Source organism: Macaca mulatta, chromosome 11 (genome assembly GCF_049350105.2).
Source record: "Macaca mulatta isolate MMU2019108-1 chromosome 11, T2T-MMU8v2.0, whole genome shotgun sequence".
In the NCBI taxonomy this organism is placed as follows: Eukaryota; Metazoa; Chordata; class Mammalia; order Primates; family Cercopithecidae; genus Macaca; species Macaca mulatta.
In genome coordinates this window covers 82,651,958-82,676,760 of record NC_133416.1, presented here as the reverse complement: position 1 = coordinate 82,676,760, position 24,803 = coordinate 82,651,958, and the positions used below count along the sequence as shown (strand labels likewise).

Here is a 24,803-nt window from a genome sequence, read left to right as displayed (position 1 = left end):
TATGTCTCTTTTTTCCACAACCATGTTTGGAGTCTTTCAGGAAAGATTTGATGATTGATGGGAAAAATGATGATCATAGTGAAAAAACAATGGAAGTGTTGGATCATGGAGGAAATTGATAGTAGTTGCAGGGAAAAGGGAGTGAGGCAGTCATTAAACCATGCTTCCGTAACAGCTGCCTTACTTCTTATGACCCTTTCTTGGAGTTAATTGACTTATCTTTCTTCCTTAGCTGTGTAAGCTTCTTGAAACAGTGATGTCTCGATTGTCTTGTTCTTACTTATTCATTATGTGACTGGGCAAGTTATTTATCCCATCCGTACTTAAGTTTCCCCATACCTAAAATGGGAGTAATGATAATACCTGTCTTAAAGAATCGTTAATGAGGATTAAATGAATAATTGTAAAGAGCTTAGAACAGTGCCTTAGATATAATAATGCTGTATAAGTGGCAGACAAGTCGGTTATACACATTTTACATGTTGGCTGTATATTGAATGAACAAGCTGTTGCTTTTGCTAATTAGTCACCAATTCCTGATCGTTCTGGCTTTTATTCTGCATGCCACTACGTTTATTCCAGGCTCTCATCTATTCCTCATTCCTCTCCATTAAAATTGTGCTTTGGTCTTTTCAGTCTTCTCGGAAACCCACAGTCATTTCTAAATCTTATCCCTCCTACTTTATCTGCCATTGAAGCTTCTTCAAATTATCCCAAAACTCACTCTCCAGTTTCTTCTCACACTTTCCATACTGTATCCCTGAACTCCTCTGGGTTGTATTCCATGGAGGTGCTTTCCTACCTCCACACTTTTGTGTAGGTATTCCCCTCAGCTTAGACTCTGCTTCCTTTATGTCACTACCATTTTTATTAATAAATCAGTTTGACCCCATTGTTTTTACCCTAAGGATATTGTGACTTGCTTAGGACCTGACTTCTCCTCTACATTATTTCTGATGTAATTGTAAATACTGTTTTCAACAGATTGATAAAGAATTGGCTAGTGGTGAATACTTCTTGAAGGCGAATCAGAAGAAGCGGCAGAAAATGGAAGCAATAAAGGTACTTTATGTCTAGCTCACAAGATTAATAGCAAAGTTCATAGATACTTGAATTATTTAACTATAAATACATTTAACTAATGTATTTTTTATTAATGTAGGCTAAACAAGCAGAAGCCCTCAGTAAGAAACAAGAGGAAAGAAACAAAGCATTTATTCCACCTAAAGAAAAACCAATTGTGAAACCTAAGGAAGGTAATGCTTTATGTGATGTAAAAGTCTTTATTAATTATGAAAAGTAAACCCATAGTGAATTTGTCTGAATCTCTTTAAGAAATAATCATATATTTTCATCAGTTCTCTTAGCATTTCAGTAATTACTGATCCTAAGGACTTTAGAGGCAGCTAATGCCTATTTCAGTGCAAACTGGATTGACAGTCCTCTCCTGACCTCTGGTCTGTGCTCAGGAAAGACTCTTTGTTGTGAAAGATACAAACCCAGGGCAGCCAGTACGTCTTCTGTAGAAATGCAAGCAAGACGATCCCTGAGCTCTGTTGTCATGCCTCTCAAAGAGGAATTACCAGAAGTTGTACTTTTTCTTCTCTTTATGTGATTTTGGCTTAGAGTTTGGCTTCTATATTGGTAACATGGATTTCTCAACACTTTGGACTAAAGGACACTGACAGGTCTTATTCATGAGCTATTAGTGTGAAAGTGATTGTGGTTTTTAAATGGCAGAAACCACAATCACTTTCCCACTAACCTAATATTTAAAAGACACTAAGAGAAAACATTCTCATAACATTTCTAGTCTCATTCTGATGCATCCTCTCCTCTTCTGCATTTTTCCCCCCTGTGGTAGCACTTGTCCTCTTCCTAAAGTAACCCTCCAAAGTGAACAGTGACACTGAGGGGAGAGGGCCCCCCAGCAATATTGTACAGACTTGGTCAGAAACAGATATAATACATTATTTAACATATTGCTTGTTAATAGTTTTAAAAATACTATTATTCTGTGGTAGATTATTGGTTATATAAAAGGTAAAAATGTCATAAGTATTTTAATTTCCAGTTTGTACAACCTATCAGTTGAGTGCTTTGAAGGTACTCAATAGCTAGTTAACCTAATGTAGTTTCTCCACACAGTGGAGGCTTTAACGCTCTGTGCTTCTCAGGTTGCTGGGTAGTTTGTACATTATGATGTTTTATCTTATGATTCTTTTATGCTGTGATACTGTACTTTGAATAGTAAGAAAAAGTTGCATTCTTTTTCACTGCTTCCTTTCTGTTTTGCTCCGACTTTTGGCATTGATTAGTTAGTTGGGTCCTGTTAGGGGAACTTCCAAATATGCCCAAATTGTCTTTATTACCAGAATGTTGTTAAATACAGCAAACTCTTGTTAAATAGAATACTATTAGTCATTCATTGAATTAATATTTGGAAAACTTTAAGTTTTTGTTTTGGTATTAGAGGAAGTAGATTTTGACCTCTAGCTTATGGTTAGCTGATTAAACTTACTGAGAAGGGATACATGTAATTTTAAATTATTTTAATGTGCAAGATGGAAAATAATGAGGACTCAGAAGTTCCAAAATATGGAAAAGAATGTAGGTAAAATAATTTAGTCTGAAGTAGGATTTAAGGAAATAGTGTTAATATAGTTGAATCCAGTAATTGGTTCCATCAATCATGCCATTTTTATGTATTAAAGTATTTTATGATTTGTTTTATTTATTAGTCTGAATAAATTTCTGACTCTTTTAGGCAGGTGTTTTTATATTTTATACTGTGATTTTTCAATTATAAGAGGACTCTGAAGTTATTGCTTTAAAATATATTCTTTGTTTTACTTGGTAACATCTAAAGTGTTACATGTATTGTGCTTCTAATTTGTCTAGCTTCTACTGAAACTAAAATTGATGTGGCCAGCATCAAGGAAAAGGTTAAGAAAGCAAAGAATAAGAAACTGGGAGCTCTTACAGCTGAAGAAATTGCGCTGAAGATGGAGGCAGATGAAAAGAAAAAGAAGAAAAAAAAGTAAAATATACCCCAAACTCCTTGACTAGAACCATCTCCTTTTGTAAAGGATTTTGAGATACCAGGCATTAGTTGCCTTATTTGTGAGAAATTTTCTGAGGGTTTTGTTTTGGTGGTGGTTGTTCATAGAAGAGTGTTCTTTATAAATTATATTTTTGTGTGTTTTGAAAATTTTGTACTAGAAAGTGGTATATATGTCTTTGTATACATTACGACCATTGTGATTATCCATTAAATCGTGTCTGATACCATTGGTTAGTCTTCAAATATAATGATGTCCCAGCATTTGATGCTCCCTTTAATGATAACAAACAAATATTTAGGTTTATCCCTTTTGAAAATTTGGTTTTACTTTTAACAGTCCACATGAACAGAAAATTAAGGCCTCTAAAATCAGATCCCCTAGTTACTCCTCTGTTCTGAATTTGGGGAAGTGGTAAACCAGAAAGACATCAGGTTGCAAGAGAACAGGGAAAACCAGATATTTAGAGTCGAAGCTGCATGCAAAAAGTAATAATGGCTACTGGAGTTACTAAGAATCACCTTAAAAAGTGCTACTGTACCTTGCTCATTTTGCAGATTTAGAAGCTGAAACATGGGTTAAGTTACTTACTGAAAGTCCACCTGTGGCAACCTGCAAACAATGCTTATTTATAGCAAACAATGCTTATTTATAGAAAAGTAGGAAGTAAAGATGAGTTTATATGATAGAGTTAGGAAGTTTCTTCTTTTGAGTAAGATTATGGCTGCAACGTATTTTCTTTTCTGAAATGTTTTAAAATAGAAATACACCTAATTGTTATTCACTATTATTGGTTTTAAAAAAAAAAGCCATATTTGAATAAGGTTGATTTTTGGGTTTTTTCTTTCCTGGATTGTATTAGTCCAAAAGAACTAAATTAGGGTACTTGTGCTGTACCAAAATGGTAATTATAACAGACAGTATCATAATTACTGAATTAACAATGAGAAAGAGAGAAGTGTATCTGTTACGTGGATATATGGGCCAGCCTGGATACACAACAGAGTAGTAACCTGTGAAACAAACATAGAATATCCTCTTAGACATTGTTCATCATAATGCACTGACAGAATTCACATAGCTCTTAATGAAACAATTTAAGATTGGTGTACATACGTTTGACTTGGTCTCGCTGTTGGTTAACTGTAAAGTTAGGGAGAAGAAAGAAAAAAAATTAAAAGGGTACGTACAGGTGAGGGTTTTAAAAAGCTAAATCTTTAATTGTAACCATTAACTGGCTTTGGCTTTATTGCAGTGACTATCCAAGTTTATTCAACATTTTTTGAACTGACTGAATTAACTTGGTATTTTTAAGTTGACTTTCTATATAAACTTTATAAACCTTTTATAGAAAGGAAACTATACCATTACTATAAATGGAAAATCACTTTACATATAACTAGCAGGTAATAAAATTTAAAAAATAAAAAATATTAGAAATAATGTGAGAAATTTATTAAACTATATTTCTAAAAATAAGTTTCTTCCTGAGAAGAGTGACACTGTTTATGATGAGTCCATAATAAAAAAGACAGTGACCTCTCTTTCATCCAGTCTAATATGTCACTAACTCATCATTACGATGTTTGGCTATCAAGTCATTATACCCCTCCTTTCACTGAGCTTTATTCAAATTTTGACATTCAGAGCACTGGGAAGAAATAAATTCCACAACTGCCTTTAGCCTTCTGGATACTTTCTTTTATGAAATAGAAACCTTTTCCACAGCAGTTCTGCAGCAGTTGCTAATAGATGCTCGTGGTAGAACCCATCAATCATCTGGTCCTCTGGGCACTTGTGAGCATCCCTGGTCTTCATACCTGTGAGTGGGCTTTGTCTGTGGTGAATTACTGTAAAGATGCTACCCTCACTTTTCTTGGCAATTATGTCCATGAAATCAAGAGTGTGATGTTCTAGTTATTTTTTCTTATATATATATTTTAAATGTTCAATATTCAACTATTGAAACAAATGTACATCTGTGAACTAGCTAAAATCATCTTATGTACCACTAGTATGCCCAGCACATTTTTAAAACAGTCCTGATTTGGCCTCCAAGGGTATTTATTGAATTACCAGCAGTATCTAGGAGACCACAAAGGAATTTATGCTCCAGTGCTAGCCATAATTTTTCTGAGATGGAATCTGTTAAATAAAAGCTTTTATCCTCTAACCTTTACCTTCATCAGACCTTATAAAAGGTCAAATGGTGATCCTTAAGTTTTTTAGTTACATCTTACTTATTCAGTATTAGTGCGAAGAGTAGAATACTTTCAAGTAAGCTTCAAGTTACATGAAAACAAATTACATAAATCTAACTTTGAGAAGAGGAAATTAGTGACAAGATCAATCTGTAAGAGCACTTATCTGAAATAAATGAGTAACGAGTTTCACATCTTATAAACACAAGTTAGCATGTGTTTTCTCAAGAGTCCAGGGGTTTTCATTATTGGACTACAGCTTTAATCTTCTAAATGTTATTCCCCAAGATTAAAGATCATCTCAAGTTAGATCACCAAAGATCAAAAGCTAAAACCAGAAGTGTTTTTGTCATTGTGGTGGTGGTAGTGTTACTAATTGCCTAGATTTTTAAAGGGAAACTTATTTTTTTCATTAGATTGTTTCACTGAAAAAATAGAAGCAGAAACTTGCCCAAAGTCACAGTGGTCGAACTGGAAATTGCACCGAAACTTGGCATACTGGTTCTAAAATCCAAAGTTTTAGCCCTTATGTATACTGGTTAACTTGGAAGGAAGAAATATATATATGTTTTGAAGGGCTACAGCAATGTGAAAGGAAGAATTCAGTGAATATATGTTGATACCTTGATATTAGCTGCATTGTGGCTACATGTTAACTGAGTGTTCTTCACAAGAGTGATATGAGTGAAATAAAGAATGGACTGGGAGAAAAATGGCTCAGAAAACTTTGCAAAAGTACTATTGTGTGTAAAGATAAGTATTCAACATTAAATGGGAAGGAGGAGAACAAGCAGTTTAATAGGTAAAATTTTATAATTTTAGGCCTGGAAGGGACCTTAGAAAACATGTGAGCAATGGAACACTTTTTTCCAAACTAAATGTCATGCAGTGAAACTTGGCCCACTCTGTCCTTCCTCTATTCTAAGCACCCTACTCTAGCCCAGCTGCTCTGAGTTCAGTTTGTTACAAATATGGACACAAAAGTACCACAGGATTTGCACAGCTTAATAGAAGTTTCCCCTTCACACCATGGTAAAAATAAAAACATACTGGGATGGAAGGGCTTGTATCTAGAACAAGAACCAGAAATAAATTCTTGGCCAATTACTAATATTTCAAAATCACAAAGCAAAATTTTGCTTGGATGTTTAGTAAAACATCCTTGAAAATTTACCTGCATGCAGGTTCTACACTTCTTCATTAAATGCTGTCTGGCTAATAAAAAGTGCCATGTTGCAGCTTTATTTTCATTTTTTGGAGATAGACCCTCACTGTGTCACCCAGGCTGGAGTGCAGTGGCACGATCTCTGCTCGCTGCAACCTCCACCTCCCGGGCTCAAGTGATTCTCCTGCCTCAGCCTCCTGAGTAGCTGGGATTACAGGGGCCCACCACCACACCCAGCTAGTTTTTGTATTTTTAGTAGAGGGGGTTTTACCATGTCGGCCAGGCTGGGCATGGTGGCGTGGTAATCCCCACTACTTGGGAGGCTGAGGCAGGAGGATCGCCTGAACCCGTGAGATGGAGGTTGCAGTGAGCTGAGATTGCACCATTGCACTCCAGCCTGGGTGATAGAGCAAGACTCCGTCTCAAAAAAAAAAAAAAAGAAAAAGAAAATTCTATTTGGATGACCAACAGGATACTTATTTCTGATCTCGCTGAAATTAACAAATCTTAGGAATCTTGGTCTACAGTTTCTGACATTTTTTTTTTTTTTTTTGACCAATGAGAACTAAATAAAAAGAATGTGATTTTCACATTTAAATTTATCTTAAACGTATTCCTAGAACAGTAAGCCATTGGTTTAATTGCTACTTGATGCCAGTTCCCTTGAAGATAACCGTTAGGATAAAACATGGTTTCACTGTTAATTCTGTAGAAAGTTACATGTTACTGTTACATTATTCTATTGGTAGACTGTTCCTTTTGCTCACCACAGAGATTGTCCAAACACTTGTCATTATTGGGGCAGGCACCGCAGGTGGCTCCTCTCTTATATGGCCAAGTTGGGTAATTGCCTCTGTAAAGTAGAAGAAGGATGTCCATTAGGAGTTTTTCAGTTTTTTTAAAATTGGAATTTACTATGAATCTTTAAATAAATCCAGAAGAATAGTAAAGTACAAAGGTTCAGAGTTGGTCATAGAAGTGAAGACAGGAAGGCAGAAATGGAAGGCTGCTAATATTTGCAGAGTTCATTCTATGTACCTATGTCTATGAACCTATTTTAATCCGTACCCCATTTAATTGTGACAGTTCTGGGAGGAAGTTATTGTTTGTTTTACAGACGAGACAAAAGATGTAAGATGCCTTTAGTCACAATTTATACATTTCAGAGTCAGAGGAAACCTAGATTTAACTCCAGGGCTGTGCTCCCTCTCTTTACCTACCCTCTGGCCTATATGATTACTGCCATTCAAAAACCTGTCCATCTTAGAAAAGCTATGGTGACCCACATTCAATCTTCTCAGTTGGTCAACCCTCCATAATTTTCACTGGATAGGAGCCATTTGGCTGGTGCCTTCCAAAAAAAATAATAAATAATGGTATGGGGGAATTTCTAAAGTGCAAATTGTTTTCACGTACAAGATGTGATATGAATAATAGCTACTAATTAGTGAGCACTCACCATGTGTTTGTCTTTGTTCTAAACAACCTTGAATGAAATAATCTTCACAAAAACCCTATGAGGAAGTTACTGTTATCTATTTATCCCCATTATATAGCTAGAGGCTGAATTACAGAGTGTAAATAATTGACCAAGGTCACAGACTAGAAAGGGAAATAATATCCAAGCATTTTATATCCCCATAAAATCCTCATAGTAGTAATGGTGAGAGGCTGCACATTTATCTCAATGAACCTGCCAGTGCACTAAATTTTTTTGGAACTCTGCTTTTGGAAAAAGTTCTAAACTTTTTTGTGTAATCGTACCCTTTGGCAGTCTGGTGAAGCCTATGGGCTCTTTCTCAACATAGTTTGTTGTTAAATGCATAAAATACATAGGATTATAAAGGAAACCAATTAAATTGAAGTAGTTATCACAATATTTAAAACAAGATTTGTGATAAAGTAATATGTGCTTCTCTATTAAGATCTACCAGGGGGCTATCAGTTTCAAAGTAGTGATGAACATAAACTGTATTTTGAGATCTCTGCAGCAACTGAAATATGGTATGAAAATATGATATTCACAAAGATGATACTGCTAAGTCAAATCACATTGATTGCTAATATGACGGTGGAGTGTTGTCTTCATTCATAATGAAAGGAAATGTTATTTTTAATAGAGGTTAGTGAAAATAAAAATAAAACAATTTTTTTCTAATCGAAGTTTATGACCCTCCTCTCCTCAATACTCTACAATTACCTCCAAAGTTGAGAACTCTCACCTTAGACACACAACTTTATAACGACACCTCATTTCCAACCCCAAATATATGTTCTTATTTTGCTCCAAATTTTAAGTTGCTTCCGAAATTAAATTTGCCCTGTGCTTACTCTCCACCATGGAAAAAAGGTAATATAGTAGCAATTCTGATAGCAATTTCAAAAGATGTCCAGAATAGACATTAATCATTGGAATGTCTTTCATTGTTAATAAGCACAGTATTTATTAAGTGGTTTAAGCTCTAGAATGGTTTTAATAAAATCATTTATGATCCTTAGTTGTGCATTCCAAACTGTAAAGGAAAAGGTAAAAAATCCTACTTAAAAATAAGCTAAAAACCAAGACAGTTGGTGCGGTCTATGGAAATGGTAGTATCCACCTCGGGAGAAACATGTTACTAAAAAGGCCTGGATTTGTCTAGATGGGAGTTGTTAAGACTGTGGGACCTAAAGTATTCAGCACAATAAAGCAACAGGATATTTCAGTGTTTTCCCTGGCAGCCTGAGAGAGAAGAGGGTTGGGGTTCTGGGACCCAGGGGAAGACAGAAGACGGATCTTTAAAGAAAAATACAAATATGGGTAAGGGTCCCTAAGGCAGTGATGGCCTAATAAGCACACTGGTACTGTCTTCACTATCTTGTGGTCAAAGTTATGTCCTCTTCTGTGCTATAATCCTCTCCTCCACTAATCCACTCTGAGTAAAGAACCGTTATACACCATACCCTTGTTCATGGTGCCCAGGGGAAATGAAGAGGAGAGTGTTACAGGCAACTGGAAGATTAAGCATCCCAGCCCCCATTCTGACGTATCCTCAGAAATACTGAGGAGGATACTGGACTTCCTAAGATTATGTGGAATTGGGGCCTACAACTTTTTCTTTGTATGTAGGAAAATAATACCTCAGAGGGCAAAGGGAAATGAGGACATTCCTAACTGGTCTCTGTTTTACCTTTTATGCTCCTCTAATCCATTTTCCATCCAGACTGATCTCCAAATTTAAAAGTCTCATCCCTCCCCTGCTTAATATACTTGAATGGCTTCTTATGTAAACTTTGCCATGATCTAAAAGTTCCCACTAGATCTGCACTGCCTTCCTCCCCCACGTTTCATCTGTTGAGCAGACCGAGGGCACCAGTTTCTGTGATTTCAGCTTGCCAAACTTTTCTTCACGGAAGTTTTGCTGTTCTTTTCTCCACTAGACGGCTGTTCCAGAAGTTCTTATGTTTGATTCCTTCTCATTCTTCATGCCTAAGCTTAAATATATCACAGGAAGCCCTTCCCTGATTATTTTAAATAGGGGCCTTGCCTATTGAAAGTTTCTATTACAGTATTATTTATAATTGCCCCTAATTGCCCGTAAAATGATGCAGTTATTTTATTTGTATTTTTATTATCTGTTTGCCCCATAAATATTACTCTCGTAAAGGCAGAGACTGCCTTATTCTCCTTTGGAGCTCAGTAAACAAATATTTGTTGAATAAATGAATGTTTGAAGTTAGTCTTTATGGAAGCATTATAACTTTGGTTATAAGTTTTACAATTTAATATTGTTTATAACTTTGAAGATAAGTGAATGTAAACCAGGAAAATTTACATTTGTACTTTGACATAATAAAAATCATGAATACTTATAAAACATTCACCATTGCCAAGCATTATATATACCTGATATTTTACAAAGCCTTCTCTTGTCACTTTCGCAGCTACTCTAAGTGGTAGGTGCTGTTATTCTGATCTACTGGAGATTAAAATGAGATTCAGAGTTAATTTGTTCAGGGTCACACAGTAAATTAACTATCTTAACCATTAAAAATGTCATATGAGGCCAGGTGTGGTGGCTCATGCATATAATCCCACCACTCTGGGAGGCTGAGGCAGGTGAATCACTTGAGCCCAGGAGTTGGAGACCAGCCTGGGCAATATGGCAAAACTCTGTCTCTACAAAAAATTAGCTGGGCATGGTGGCATGTACCTGTAGTCTTAGGTACTAGCAAGGCTGAGTTGGGAGGCTTGCTTGAGCCTGGGAGGTTAAGGCTGCAGTGAACCATTAGCGAGCCACTGTACTACAGCCTGGGTGACAGAGCGAGAGACCCTGGTCTCAAAAAAAACAAAGTCATATGAAAAGTTACCACTAATTGAATTTGTCTAACTGGCATTGTCTAGTTTTTTCTGGGTTTTCTTTATTTTCCAACTCTGAGATATTCAGTCAAAGCTGTCATCTTCTGAATGATGCTTGGTTTGTCTCCTTCATACCCACAGCACTCAGTCAGAATATTGAGTATGTCTTCTGCACATTACTTCAGGGAAATGGCTTTCTTTCAGCCAATCTCCAGGAATCAAAAAAATTCAAAGGCAACAAATTAAAGATCATTTTATATATATTGCAAATGGTTAAAAAAAACTTTAAAATATAAACAACTTTTATAAATAAGAAAAACTAGTAGAAAAATGGTCAGCCCACATGGTTCACAGTAAAAGGAATATAAATAGACAATTATGTGAAGAAATTTATAATTACTAGTAATCACAGATGCAAAAGAAAACAAATGAAATGCCATTTCCATCAAATTAGAAAATACTAAAAAATTATAATACCTAGTACTGATGATGGAATACAAATTGATAGAATGGTGGAATGTAATTTGGCAATATGTACTTAAAACAAAAATGGTCACAGTCTTTACATGCTAGTATCTTAAGGAATTATAGGGAAATAGAAGTGACTGAAGATAAATGTACAAGGTTGTTCATATATTAAAAGAAAATATAGTGAACAATCTAAATTCTTCAACAGGATAAACTGTTGTGGTACCATCAACAGCATGGACTCTGGAGCCAGACAGCCAGATCAATGTCCATCAGTGATAGTCACTAACTGTAGGACTTTGGGCAGGTTGCTCATCACGTGTGTGCCTTGCTGTTCTTATTTGCCAAATGGGTAATAATAGGACCCATCTCATAAACTTTTAGTGAAGATGAACATATGTGAAGCACTGTAACAGTGCTGAGAGCATTGTAAGCATTAAATAATCTATCATTTTTATGATTAAAATCACTTAAAATTTTGATAAGGAAAATTTTCACAGCATAATTTTAAGTGAAAATAGAAAATGTATATTTTCAGTATGATCAGTTTTCTAAATATGTGTATGACACAAGCACACATATGTAAGTTCAAAGAAAGCAGGAGGAAGGTGTTTTCCCTGTTTCCCAAAGTGGGAACTAAGTATCTGTTTTAAAAACAACTGTCAAGGATTGTAAACTAGTTCAACCATTCTGGAAAACAGTATGGTGATTCCTCAAGGATCTAGAACTAGAAGTACCATATGACCCAGCCATCCCTTACTGGGTATATACCCAAAGGATTATAAATCATGCTGCTATAAAGACACATGCACACGTATGTTTATTGCGGCACTATTCACAATAGCAAAGACTTGGAATCAACCCAAATGTCCATCAGTGACAGACTGGATTAAGAAAAGGTGGCACATATACACCATGGAATACTATGCAGCCATAAAAAAAGATGAGTTTGTGTCCTTTGTAGGGACATGGATGCAGCTGGAAACCGTCATTCTCAGCAAACTATCACAAGAACAGAAAACCAAATACCACATGTTCTCACTCATAGGTGGGAACTGAACAATGAGATCACCTGGACTCGGGAAGGGGAACATCACACATCGGGGCCTATTATGGGGAGAGGGGAGTGGGGAGGGATTGCACTGGGAGTTATACCTGATGTAAATGATGAGTTGATGGGTGCAGCACACCAACATGGCACAAGTATACATATGTAACAAACCTGCATGTTATGCACATGTACCCTAGAACTTAAAGTATAATAATAATAAAAAATTAAAAAAAGTTAAAAATAAAAACAACTGTCAAAAGTAAATGAAATAGGTTGAGGAATTTAATTGTTTTGAAAATTGTATAAAATTGCCAAGTTTTTAATAAACCAATAAATATAACATCAGTTCTTCCACTTTGTGGTATTTTATTACCATATGCAATTTATGTCCCTGACAAACATTTTAGTCTTACCACTCTTAAAAATATGTGCGTATGTATTTAGATAGTATATATAAAGGATGTACACACACACACACACACACACACACACACACACACACACACACTCTCTCTCTCTCTCTCTCTCCAGGAAAAATGTACCAGAATGTTAATAAAGTATATCTCTGGGCAGCGGAATTAAGGGTTATGTTAATTTTTTCTTTATACTTTATTATCCAGATTTTCTATAATGAAGAGGAATACTGCTAAAATAATTTTTTTCTTGTTTTTTTGGGGGGCGTCTACTATAAACCGATTGATTCAGGCACTTACCCTGGTCCGTAGTTGCATATAAAATGTGCTCCATTGGAAAGAGCATCAAAGCCAGAAACTTTAGAGCAAAATTGAACTGCGCAGCCAACTTTGTAACTATCCGCCCAAACAACCTGAAAGGAAATAGGGATTTTTAACAGAGAGAAACCATAAGATAAACACTGGGTATGACTAGGTCTTCATAAACATGGTGATGGTGAGGTATATCCACTCTAGTTAGAGTGCTTAAAACCCAGGAAGGTTTAGATGCTCAGAAATCAGCTGGATAGACCGGTAGTTACTATTATTCGGGGGAGGGAGTGTATGAAATAAACGATAAGATAATTTTTGACTGTACAATGAAGGAATAAAACAGCGTAATGCAATAGAGAGTGACTGCTGGTGAGGTGGTGCTGATTTAACTTGGTTGTTCAGGGAAGACATCTCCGAAGAGGATGCATTTGAACTGAGACTTGGATGATGAGGATGCAGCACTCAGGACACACATTTGGGAAACTTAAACAATGGAGGAGGAGCATTCCAAGCAGATGGAACACCAGGGAGAAAGGCCCTGAGATGGAATTTGCTTGGCATTATAGAATGGCACGAAGAAAGCAAGTGAAGCCAAGATCTGATGAGTTGGGGAGAGTTGTAAGCAGTGAGGTCAAAGGCAGAGAAACCGATCGCAGAGATTCTTGTGAGTGCTATGTTCTTTTTCGTGTTTTAGATCACTTTGGTGGTTACGAAGTGAACAGACTGAGAAGAGCAAGGGAAACAGGAAGGAGGTAATTTTGGAAGCTGTTTCAATGGTACAAGAATGAAAAGATAGTGACTCACACATGGGTGATGCCAGTGGAGTTCCCGAGAATGAATCAGGTTCATGGCTCAGCTTAGAGGTAAAGCTAAAAGGATTTGCTTTTGTTTTGAGTGTAGGGTAAAAGGGGAAGAGAGAAAGTTTTGGTTTGAGGCCTGAGAAACATTTACTGAGATGGAGAAAACTAGGGAAGGAGGAGGGTAGGTGGGAGCATGAGCAGGGGTTTTGTTCAGAACTTGCTGATTTTGAGATGCCTAATAGACATCAAGTGAAGATTGACTTGGTGGCTGCAGTCCAGAGGACAGGGTAAGGCTAGAGATGTAAATCTGGAAAACATGGGGCAAGATTAGATCACACAGGCAAATATAATAGATCAAGTAAATGAGAGTCTGGGATAATGAAAGCAAACACAAAACCAGCCTGCAAAACAGACTGAAAAGGAGTGGTCAGTGATGTAGGAGGGAAACCAAGAACAGAGAGACCTGTGCTGTTACCTGGGATCCAGTACTCAAAAGAGCTCCATGCTTGGTTTAGGTCAGTGCTGTCACATATTTTAGCACCTTTAGTGGTGCTTTCCCCTTGCTTTCTGAACAAAAGATTCCACATTTTCATTTTGCAATGGGCTCCACAAATTAAATTATAAAGCCCATCTTGACCAAGAGTGTTTGGTGTCACAAAAGCCTAAAGAAGAAAGTATTTAAAGGTGGATACAGCCAGCAATTAAATGCACTCCTTTTTACAGCAGTACCAAATTATATTTTAAACTATTTTATACTCAAGTTTTTGAGCAATTTTTTCATAAGAACTGTGCTAAATACAGCAGACACAAAAATGAATGAGCTAGAACCAGTGGGTACATTCACAAAACTTAGAAAAAAAGCAGTCATGAAATTCATCAGGGGAGGGTTTGACCACTGTGAATAGGAAGTGAAAGATGCTAAGGGCATATATGGCACGGTGCCTGTCTCTGAAGAAATGAGGTGGAGCTAGAGCTGGGATGAGCTGGTCTGGAGTCCTCCAGCAGAGGGCAGCATCCTGTGTGAACCTAGGGTGGGGCTGACCCATTGACAAAACTGAAAGCAAAGCCAGCGTGGCTACAGAAAACGAAGACTTTACTTTAAAAATAAATGAAATTCGCTCCCTGTGTCAGGTGTTGGAATTAGAGCAACTCCATCTTGGTGGTGGTGGTGTTTTTTTGTTTTTTGTTTTTTTTTTTGAGACGGAGTTTTGCTCTTGTTGCCCACGCTGGAGTGCGATGGTGCGATCTCGGCCCACCACAACCTCCGCCTCCCAGGTCCAAGCGATTCTCCTGCCTCAGGCTCCCAAGTAGCTGGGATTACAGGCATGTGCCACCATGCCTGGCTAATTTTGCTTTTTTAGCAGAGATGGGGTTTCACCATGTTGGTCAGGCTGGTCTCAAACTCCTGACCTCAGGTGATCTGCCCGTCTCGGCCTCCCAAAATGCTGGGATTACAGGCGTGAGCCACCACGCCCGGCCCTAACAACTCTGTCTTGAATAAAGGCTGGGTAAAATGAGGCTGAGACCTACAGGGCTGCGTTCCCAGATGGTTAGGCATTCTAAGTCACAGGGGAGATAGGAAGTCAGGACAAGATACAGATCAAAGACCTTGCTGATAAAACAGGTTGCAGTAAGGAAGCCACCTAAAACCTACCGAAACCAAGAGGGCGATGAGAGACCTCTGGTGTCCTCGCTGCTACACTCCCACCATGACAGTTTACAAATGCCTTGGCAACATCGGGAAGTTACCCTGTGGTCTAAAAAGGGAGGGCATGAATAATCTGCCCCTTGTTTAGCATAGTATCAAGAAATAACCATAAAAATGGGCAACCAGCAGCCCTCAGGGCTGCTCTGTCTATAGAGTAGCCATTCTTTTATTCCTTTACTTTTTTAATAAACTTGCCTTCACTTTACGGACTCACTCTGAATTTTCTTGCCTGAGATTCAAGAACCCTCTCTTGCGGTTTGGATCCCGACCCCTTTCCCCTAAGGCCTGGAGGGAGAGTAGGAAGTAGGGCAAGAGGGGAGCTGAGGTTGGAGTCTCAACTTCTCCAAGATTTAAAGGTGTGGTAGAGGTAGGGACATGACTAGGGACATAGTGGGCAGAGTGTGGGCTGCCTTCTCCTTGGTTTGGCAACTGGAGAGGGTACCCTCCTTTGGCAAGGTAAAGTGTACTTCCCTACTCCATGATCTAAAAGGGGTGTTCCCTAGAAACATTTCTTTATCCCCAGGAACCCCCTGCAGGAAACTCCAGCCTGAACAGGCAATGAATCAGCTTAAGGCCTCTGTCTCACTGAGAAAGCCCAGCTTTATGAGGACTGTTAATCCTCAGGTTTGATCCTTAAACTTCTACTTTCTAATCAGTTTTGTTTTATTTTTCAAATTTCTTAATTTTATTCATATATCTCAAAGTGATTTTTACCTAGAGTGCTTTGTTTAAAATCATCTTGGGCCCCTCTGAGACCTACTGAATGCCAGTCACTGGAGTTGCTTTTGGAGTCTGCATTTTAACAAGTTCCTGAGGTGATTCCTATGCATGCTGTGTTCAGTGTTGTCTTTATTCCTTTACTATCACCTTGGCTTATTTTATATTTTTATCCTTTGGTCTTTGAGCACTTTCTTTTGTAGCATTGTTATATCAAAAGTATTCTTAATCTTTGGATCCCTTCCCCATTTTAATACTTTTTCCTCAGAAGTGTGCGAATGTTAGTTACCATTCATTTTGTGTGTTTTAGTTGGCCTCTTTTTTTTAAGTGAGGTTTATTAGGGTATAATAAACATACAATAACATTTATGATTTTTAGGTGTACATTTCTATGAATTTTGACAAAAGAATACAGTTGTGTAGCCACTACCACATGCAAGACATAGAATATTTTTATTGCCCCAGAAAGTTCCCTTGAGCCCCTTTGTGGTCAACCCCCACTCCCAGACCCCAGCAATCATTAATCTGTTTCTGTAGTTTTGCCTTTTCCAGAATGTTATACGAATGGAATCAGTCTAAATACAGCTTTTTGAATCTGGCTTCTTTCACTTAGTATAAGCATTTGCTGTATTCATTTGTAGTCACTGCTTTTTATTGCTGAGTAATATTTATTACATGGATGTAGCACAGTCTATCTATCTATCTATCTTTCCAAGTTGGTCTCTTTTTAAAAGCTTCATGGGCACTCTGGTTTTTGGTTAAACTTGTGGGCTTTGGAGCCACAAGGCTTGAGTTCATATTCAAGCTTTGCCACTTACAGTGTGACCTTGGTCTTAGGTTCCTTATCTATTAAATGAGGATAATAACAATACCAACTCCATAGGCCTATTTTGAAGTTTTTAATGAGCTTCTGGAACATAGCAAGCACTCAGCAAATGTTTTTGTATCATTCCCTTACCACTAAGTTTCTTATGCTTAAAAATTCTTAACACTTTTTTTTTTTTTAATCAGGCAGGTTTCTGTTATATGTTTTCTTACTATAGTAAGCAAAAAAAAAAAAAAAACCCCGTAATTATAAGAGCTACTCATTTTTGAGAACTTAGGTGTACCATTAAGCATTTTACATGTGACATCATGTTTAATCCTTATAACAACTCAATAAATAAGTGTTATTGCTCTTACTTTTGTAGGTAAAAGATTGGAACCTAATTCTGCCTGGCCATGAAATAATGTGAGGACAGTCTGTGCCCTCAGCAAGATGCTTTTAGAGTGGTTTCTCTTTTAGCAAGCTCTTCAGAACCAGGAACCACTCTTTAAACCTTTCTTACAAAAGCACTACACCTGGGGAACCCAGAGGGGAGGAAGATGTCTCCTTTATAGGCCCACAATCCCTTTCCAGCATCTTTCCTTTTCAGTTCTTGATATGAGCTCTTCTGGTTCATTATCAGGAGTATGGTAACACTGTAACATATATGAAACCTACTACAGAAATTATGAAACATGTCACATTTCCATGGTTCTATGAGAATATAAAAATAGATATCAAGAGGGTAGGAGAAGGCAAGAAGAGAAAAACTAAAATACGATCAGTAGTGCCATCTAGTGGGAAATCCTGGCACTATCAAACCCAAGCAATCTGCTACCCTGCCCAGATACTTAAACTATTTCTAAACTTTTTAAAGTTGAACTGTCAGCAACAGAATGTCGAATTTGAATCATCTTCCATTTTATACACCAACATTTTTCCTCAATGTTAGTCTATCTCCAGTGAAGATAAAGCTGAAGTGTTGAATGAACACATCAAGAAATATCATACATTTTGTGAGGAGATAATGGGTCTGAATCTATGTTCTTTATTCTGTACAACCTCCCATCATCAGCCAAAATCTGCAAATAGCTTGATTTTTGAAGAGAAGATGAGGATAAGTAGGAGGTTGTAATATCCACTTAAAGTAACTGTCCAGCATGAATTTAACACAGCAATTGAGTAGTTTTGAGTCCCCCAGGAAGATTTCTTGCCATGATGAAAACAGATAGTCTTTCACCTAACTATCGGATCCTTCTTCCATTATAATTGCTGGAAAACCAGTTCATGTAAGGGATCTACCCTTTGTTCAATGCCTACTAAATACTAGTATTTTATTAGATAACTTGCACATATTTTATTATTTAAGCCTTCCAACTTATCTAATATCTGAACCTCAACTCTTCCTCTTACTAGCTAAATGACATCAGGGGAACAACTTATTAACCTCTCTAAGTCTGTTTATTCACCTGTGGGTAATACCATTAACATCTCCTTAATAGATTTGTGGTAATAATTGAATGAGGTCTTCAATGTAGAGAGCTAAACACTATGCCCATTTAAAAAGCGGTTGCTGCTGCTCTATCTTCCCAGTCCAGGGGGTTCTTGGACATTCTCCCCATGATAAGTGTCCCTCTTCTGAAGTGGGGGTAGAATGTAGTGGTCTCTTAAAGAGGATCACTTATGTTAGGATCACTGAGCTTGGGTTTTAATATCTGTAAGTATGGGACTGGGTTTTAGAAAATGAATCTTCTCATGACCAAAATATTAGCCCTCCTTTTTTCCCTTAGATGTAAGGGGAAATTTCACAAGTAAGCTCAGTTAATTTTGGGAGGGTCATCTGTGAAATCTCGGGCATTTATGACATAAACTCAAGTTTTCTCTTCTTTTGATTTCCTGGAATGGTGAACACGGAGTGTCTTAACTTGTGTATTGAACGTGGTTTAGGAGTCTGTTGTCAATTTTACAGTCTTTTGACCTCTATGTATTTGGCATGCTGAGCTTCTTGCCATTGATCTAAAGTACCAGGCCCATTCATACACATATGTATACTTTCCACACCTTGCTGAGAATTCTCTTCCCTTTCCTTTTCATCTGAAAAACTCCCACTCAGTTTTCAAGTACCAATTCACATGTCTCCTGCTGTGTGAAGCTTTACACTTCCTTTTGGCTGGATAAGTTGCTGTCCTCCTTGCTCACATGGCACTTTGTCAGCTTCTCTAGATTGTACTAGCCAAACACTGTCATAATCCATTTACACATCAGTCTCTCCCAAAAGGTCAATTCCTGAGGGTCAGGGACCATTTCCAGCTGTATTTGTCCTCCTTCCCTGGCTCATTCCCTATTTCTCCTGACTTCCACTTCTCCAAGATTGTACCCCAATAAAATGTTAGCTCATAAACTATTGTCTCAGGGTCTGTTTTCCAAGAATCTGGACTAAGACATATCACTAGTGCCTGTTATAGGATAGAAGCTTAAACACTGACTAATAAATAAATGAAAGTAGGCACCCTCAAACTGACAATTATTTCTGAGTATTTAAATACCGCAATGCATAACAGTACCAAGTACCACTTGTAGGCAATCTAGATTTAGCTTTCTTCTCCCTTAGGTCTTGTAATCCAAGGAAACTTATTTCCTGGTTAAATTTGTTTGTAAACGTAAACCAAAATTGGTTTATGAGAGAAATTTAGGAGAAATTCATTTTACTCTTATAATACTAAATGTTTGTAACTGCACCAAAGTTGGTTCATCTGTAACAGCACGAATGAGATCACAGGCTTTGTAGGGCTGAGCTGGAGCGAGAGAGTTTTTCTAACAGCATGTTGCTCCTTAAAACCACCTAATATTTCAATGTAACTGCCTTGATAGAAACGTTTTTGCCTTCATACCTCATTTCAACTGATTTTTTGTGCCCCAAAACAGTCAATTATAGGTTAAGTACCGTAAGTTATTGGTTTGACAAGGATGGCCAGGAAGTGACACTAAATAAACAAAATGTGGCCAGGAGAGGAAGGCAGTGTCTGAAGACGATTACGACAGATGCTCCCTAGGGAGTTGTTTCCATCACGCTGCAAATGTGAAGTAGGGTTAGGGAGCCAGAATCAGCTCGAGTAAAAATTTAAAAAAGAAAAAAACAAAAAAAAACCCTCAATGGGTGGCTCTGAATGTGGCTATTGGGACTAATAATGTGGATTCTGGGGGCAGAATACCCTCAGAATGGTTCATATAAGTTTACACGTTGGCCTCTCTGTTGGCCTGGGACTGACTTTTTCTCCCTCCTTGTGTAGCACCGTGTGTGGCACATAGTGCATGGCACACAGTAGGTTTTCAGTCGATGTTTGAGAGAATGAGAAGTTGTGGAAGCATCAGTTCTTACTGATGTTTCTGTCTGAGAGGCTTGTTTCTTCCAATTTTATAGTCCCAAAACAACTGCCTCAAATTTCACTTAAAACTTATGCCAGCTGGAACCTGAATATCCTTTCACTCATAAAGTTCTTTGATTTCTCACAAATGGAATAAAGTCCTATGGGAGAATCGCTGTTACAGGAATTGTTCAAAGCCCATCCAGGTGGGTGGGCCTCATATATTACCTATTATGTGTTTAGTTCCCACAACTAAACTTTTCAAGCACTATTTTCTCTGTTATTGGAGTCTGTTCTATTTATTATTTTTAAAGTAAGTAACTCCCTTATATTTACAGGTATACTAGCATACTATATATTTTCTTAACCTCATAGTACAGTTTTCTCCTCACACTTGAAAAGACAGTTTCAAGAAAATATAGGGCAGATACTTACCTGAGTGTAGTGGCCACAGACTTTTTTGCATATCCGATTCTTGAAGTCATAGTCCTGGATTTCATCATACCAGTTTGTGATGGCGGAAGACACAGAAAAGAGGGACACAGACCCAGTCCAGATGTTTTCTCCCAGTGAAGTGAAGTTTGGGTGCAGCTTGTAGGGTGGCTTCAGCCGTGTATTATGTGAAAACTGGCAATTTTTGGCCCATGCTTTTGCAATTTGGGCTAGTGCTGGGTCCCAAGTCTGCAAAAATAAACATTAAACAATAGGGGGGTCAAATTTTAAATAATAGGGGGCTCATCTACAATGTAACTGGGGTAAGTACAGTGGGAATTTTAATGGAAAACAAGGTGAGATAAGGAGAGAAAATACCACTGCATATGAGTCCTCTATAAATATGGTCTTCAAGCACTGAGTAGGGTTGGTAGGAAATGTGATGATTTAGTTTCATGGAATTTAGAATCTAGGTGAGGAAAACTGACATTTCACTGAAGGCTAATTATAGGCAAAATAGTGTGTGCCGTGTTTCACAACATTATTCCATAACCGCAATAGCCCATATCCTAAGAAGTTCAGAAAGGTTAAAAACCAGCTTAAAGCCACAGATCTGAAATTCAATCCCAAGCCTTACTGAACCAAAATCCCATCCTTTTCCCAGATGCCATTCTGCCTTCCTGAGCAACTCAGTACTTTGTCAGCAACAAAAACAGTAAATTTAGAGGCAAAAAAACAAAAACAAAGAAAATCACAAAAATTAACATGGAAGAAAATAACAAAAAGAGAAGTAAAATTCACTGAAAATCAGAAAACAGGAAATGTTCAAAAAGAGAAGTAAAATGGGCTGTGGCACTTGCTTACGACAACAGTTGAGCAGACAGAGCTAAACTGGATGTGTTTTGATCACAGATTGTGAATTTACTGCATACATTAATCACACTGAAAAAAAATCATTCAGGATTACGAAGGCATTAACACCAAAGTCAATACACATTAGCTGTTTCTGACTGAACTGACGCCACAATTAATGATATTTTCCTTACCATGTATAGCATATCACCGGCTGTTGGTTTCACCTCTGATCGGAACTTGTTATGGATTCGAACGCAGTCTTTGATGAAATCTTCATTTTCAATATCTGGCAAAATATTTGCTGTGTGTGAATAACTGGAGACAAAAGAAACCATCCAGGCTATTGTAGCAAGTGTGACACGCATGCTTTGTCTGGCATGGAGCCTTGGGAGGCTGCAGTGCAGTGCCGCCGCAGTTTCTGAGAGAGTGATTGCCTCCCTGAGTGCTCAGCCCGCAGCTTTGCAAAGCTAGCCGACTTCAGCTTTGAGAAAACAGAACAGAGCATGAGTTCATCACTAGTTTTAAGAAACGGGTTTCTCCATATATGGTGTGCAGCTCACTTTGTGTTCTTAACCCTACCCTGTCTTTTCAGTGGTTTTCAGTGACACAGCACCTATTACGACATAGATTTTTATGAGGCTGTGTCAGACTTCCTTTTGAATTGGGGGATATTTCCAAAGAAAATTCTGAAGTCTCCAGGAATAATAGTCTCCAATTTTTCATGGAGGTTGTGGTGATAAAATGAAAACATATCTCTTACTTCTATAAATGCCTTGCAAAATGCTTTCAGAAATCTTTTTCTTTTTAGAGTCATATCAACACATAGTGGTTGGAATATCTGGTTAACATCATAAACGTGACCTAGAATTCATTCACGATGGTAGAAACACGTAAGCGTGTGTGTGTGTGTGTGTGTGTGTGTGTGTGTGTGTATGTGCGTGAGAGAGAGAGGGAGGCAGGGAGGGATTGAGAGAGAGAATACTAGAAAGAATACAGGACTCAAGTTGAGAATTTAGTTTCTGTTTCTAACTAGCTGTAAGACCTTGGACAGGATACCAAACTCTCAAAACCTCAGTCACCTACTGAATGAGGCTATGGGACCTTTTCTGTGCTTCCTTAATTATAGAGGTTCGGCAGGATCAAATGAACTAGCTAATATTAAATTCATGCCTTGTATATTCACCTTAGTAATACAGAAAGAAAAACACAGTCACTGGCCCTAAGGAGCTCACAGTGGTAAGAGCTGTGAGATGGTGACGACAAGGATGGTTACAACAGGGGCTGTTGGAGATCTGGATATAGGAAAGCACAAGAAGATATGGACACACAAGAGAGCATACTTAACCCATTCTGGAAAGGGCAAAGCTGGCCTCCTACATACAACAGATGAGGCCTTTGCTGAGGCTAGAATCAGCTAGGTGTTGATCAAGTGAAAAAGGGCTGGAGAGGAGAAGGGAATTAGAGGGATAGGAACTATATATCCAGTTGTGAAGTTGAAGACATGGTGTTATGGCAAGAATGGAGCAAGAACCTCTCCATGTTATCTCCCTCTGTAAATATGGTCTGTAAATAAGTACTGAGTCTGACTGGTAGGAAACTTGATACCTGGTGTCATGGAATTCAGAATCCAAATGATGCTTTCATGCCACTTGAGGGAGAGAAGTTAAGAGTCAGATCAGGAAGGATTTCTCAATTCTGCTAATGATTTTTGATTTTATCACCAAAGTAATGGGAAGTTATTGGAGGATTTTAGCTGTAGGTGGGGTTTAGACCTGGTTTTAGAAAACACCTGTATTTTAGAAAATTAAGAGATATGGAAAATGGAATGAAGGGGGAAATATTTCTAATGCAAACAAAAAGTAAAGAAACATTTCAGGCACACCTGTAGCCCCAGCTACTCAGAAAGTTGAGGTGGGAGGATAGCTTGATCCCCACAATTTGAGGCTGTGAAGAGCTGTAGTCATGTCACTGCAATCCAGCGTGGGTGACAGAGCAAGAACCCCATCATTAAAAACAAACATACAGTCCAGGTGCGGTGGCTCACGCCTGTAATCCCAGCACTTTGGGAGGCCGAGGAGGGCAGATCACCTGAGGTCAGGAGTGCAAGACCAGCCTGACCAACATGGTCTCTACTAGAAATACCAAAATTAGCTGGGCATGGTGGCGCATGCCTGTAATCCCAGCTACTTGTGAGGCTGAGGCAGGAGAATTGCTTGAACCCAGGAGGCGGAGGGTGCAGTAAGCTGAGATTGCGTCACTGCACTCTAGCCTAGGCAACAAGAGTGAAACTCCGTCTCAAAAAAGCCCAACCAACCAACCAAACAAAAACCATTACAGAACCATAAGGCAGAATTACTGTTGCCACAGACACACAAATAACCTTAAAAATACTCATATATACATTCAAATTTTGTCCAGGCTGCCTGATTTCCACTACCATGTCTTTATGTTATAGCAATCTGAGATAAGCAGTGTCTTGTTCAGGTCTCATAGGCAACTTTTTGATCATTGTCATGACAATAAACAAAGAGACCTTTCTCCAGTTTGAAGTGGTAACCATGCCCAAGGCCTGCTTCTCATCTTCTGGGTCTCTGTGAGCTAGACTGAGTGTTGAAAACAACAACAAGGAAAATGAGACCCCACGAGCAAGCAAAATCAGTGGTGTTTTGTGGTTGCTTGCATAATCCCTGTTATACACATACAACTCCCAAGAATAAGCAATGTGATCTTGGTATTGAAATGATTTAATATTTTTTTCTGGAATTTCCTGAAAACAATCAGCAAAAGGAAAAGTCTGCCATCACAGAGATGATTTTTGTGTTATGGTGCAGACCAGGTTAGCTCCTTAGAGCTACAACTCTAAGACGTTTCATTTCATACTACATGTTTGCTCCAAAAGCCCATAGAAGTGGTTTGCCACAGAACAGGAACTTTCACCTGGCAGCAAATGTAAGCCTTCACTTCTTAGAAGGCTTTGAACTTTGCTATGACTTTTTCCACTTCTTAACCCGAGTCTTCACCATGATCTCTTTGATAATTATGCATGTGTGTTAAGAGAGAGAGAGATTGGTTTTTAGTGCTCATCACTGCATGGTAGCATTTTAAAATAT

The 24,803-nt window shown here is 38.0% G+C and overlaps 2 protein-coding genes across 6 annotated transcripts in view; one reads left to right on the top strand and one right to left on the bottom strand.

Moving 5' to 3' along the window:
- Positions 1 to 8,591, top strand: part of KRR1 (KRR1 small subunit processome component homolog) — a 286,342-nt gene extending 277,751 nt beyond the window's left edge. For 4 of the 5 annotated variants that reach the window (XM_077953079.1, XM_077953077.1, XM_077953078.1 and 1 more), the window contains 3 exons: positions 985 to 1,062; positions 1,163 to 1,256; positions 2,902 to 8,591. In XM_077953079.1, the coding sequence (XP_077809205.1) occupies positions 985 to 1,062; positions 1,163 to 1,256; positions 2,902 to 3,044 (315 nt within the window). In that variant the 3' untranslated portion in view covers positions 3,045 to 8,591. 5 annotated transcript variants of the gene reach the window in all.
- GLIPR1 (GLI pathogenesis related 1) lies at positions 3,690 to 22,195 on the bottom strand. The gene is given in 6 exon segments (NM_001261115.1): positions 3,690 to 4,075; positions 4,179 to 4,205; positions 7,196 to 7,281; positions 13,000 to 13,112; positions 20,842 to 21,087; positions 21,885 to 22,195. Coding segments are annotated over 6 exon segments (801 nt in total). The 5' UTR covers positions 22,059 to 22,195; the 3' UTR covers positions 3,690 to 3,920.
- Between the last annotated feature and the right edge of the window lie 2,608 nt (positions 22,196 to 24,803).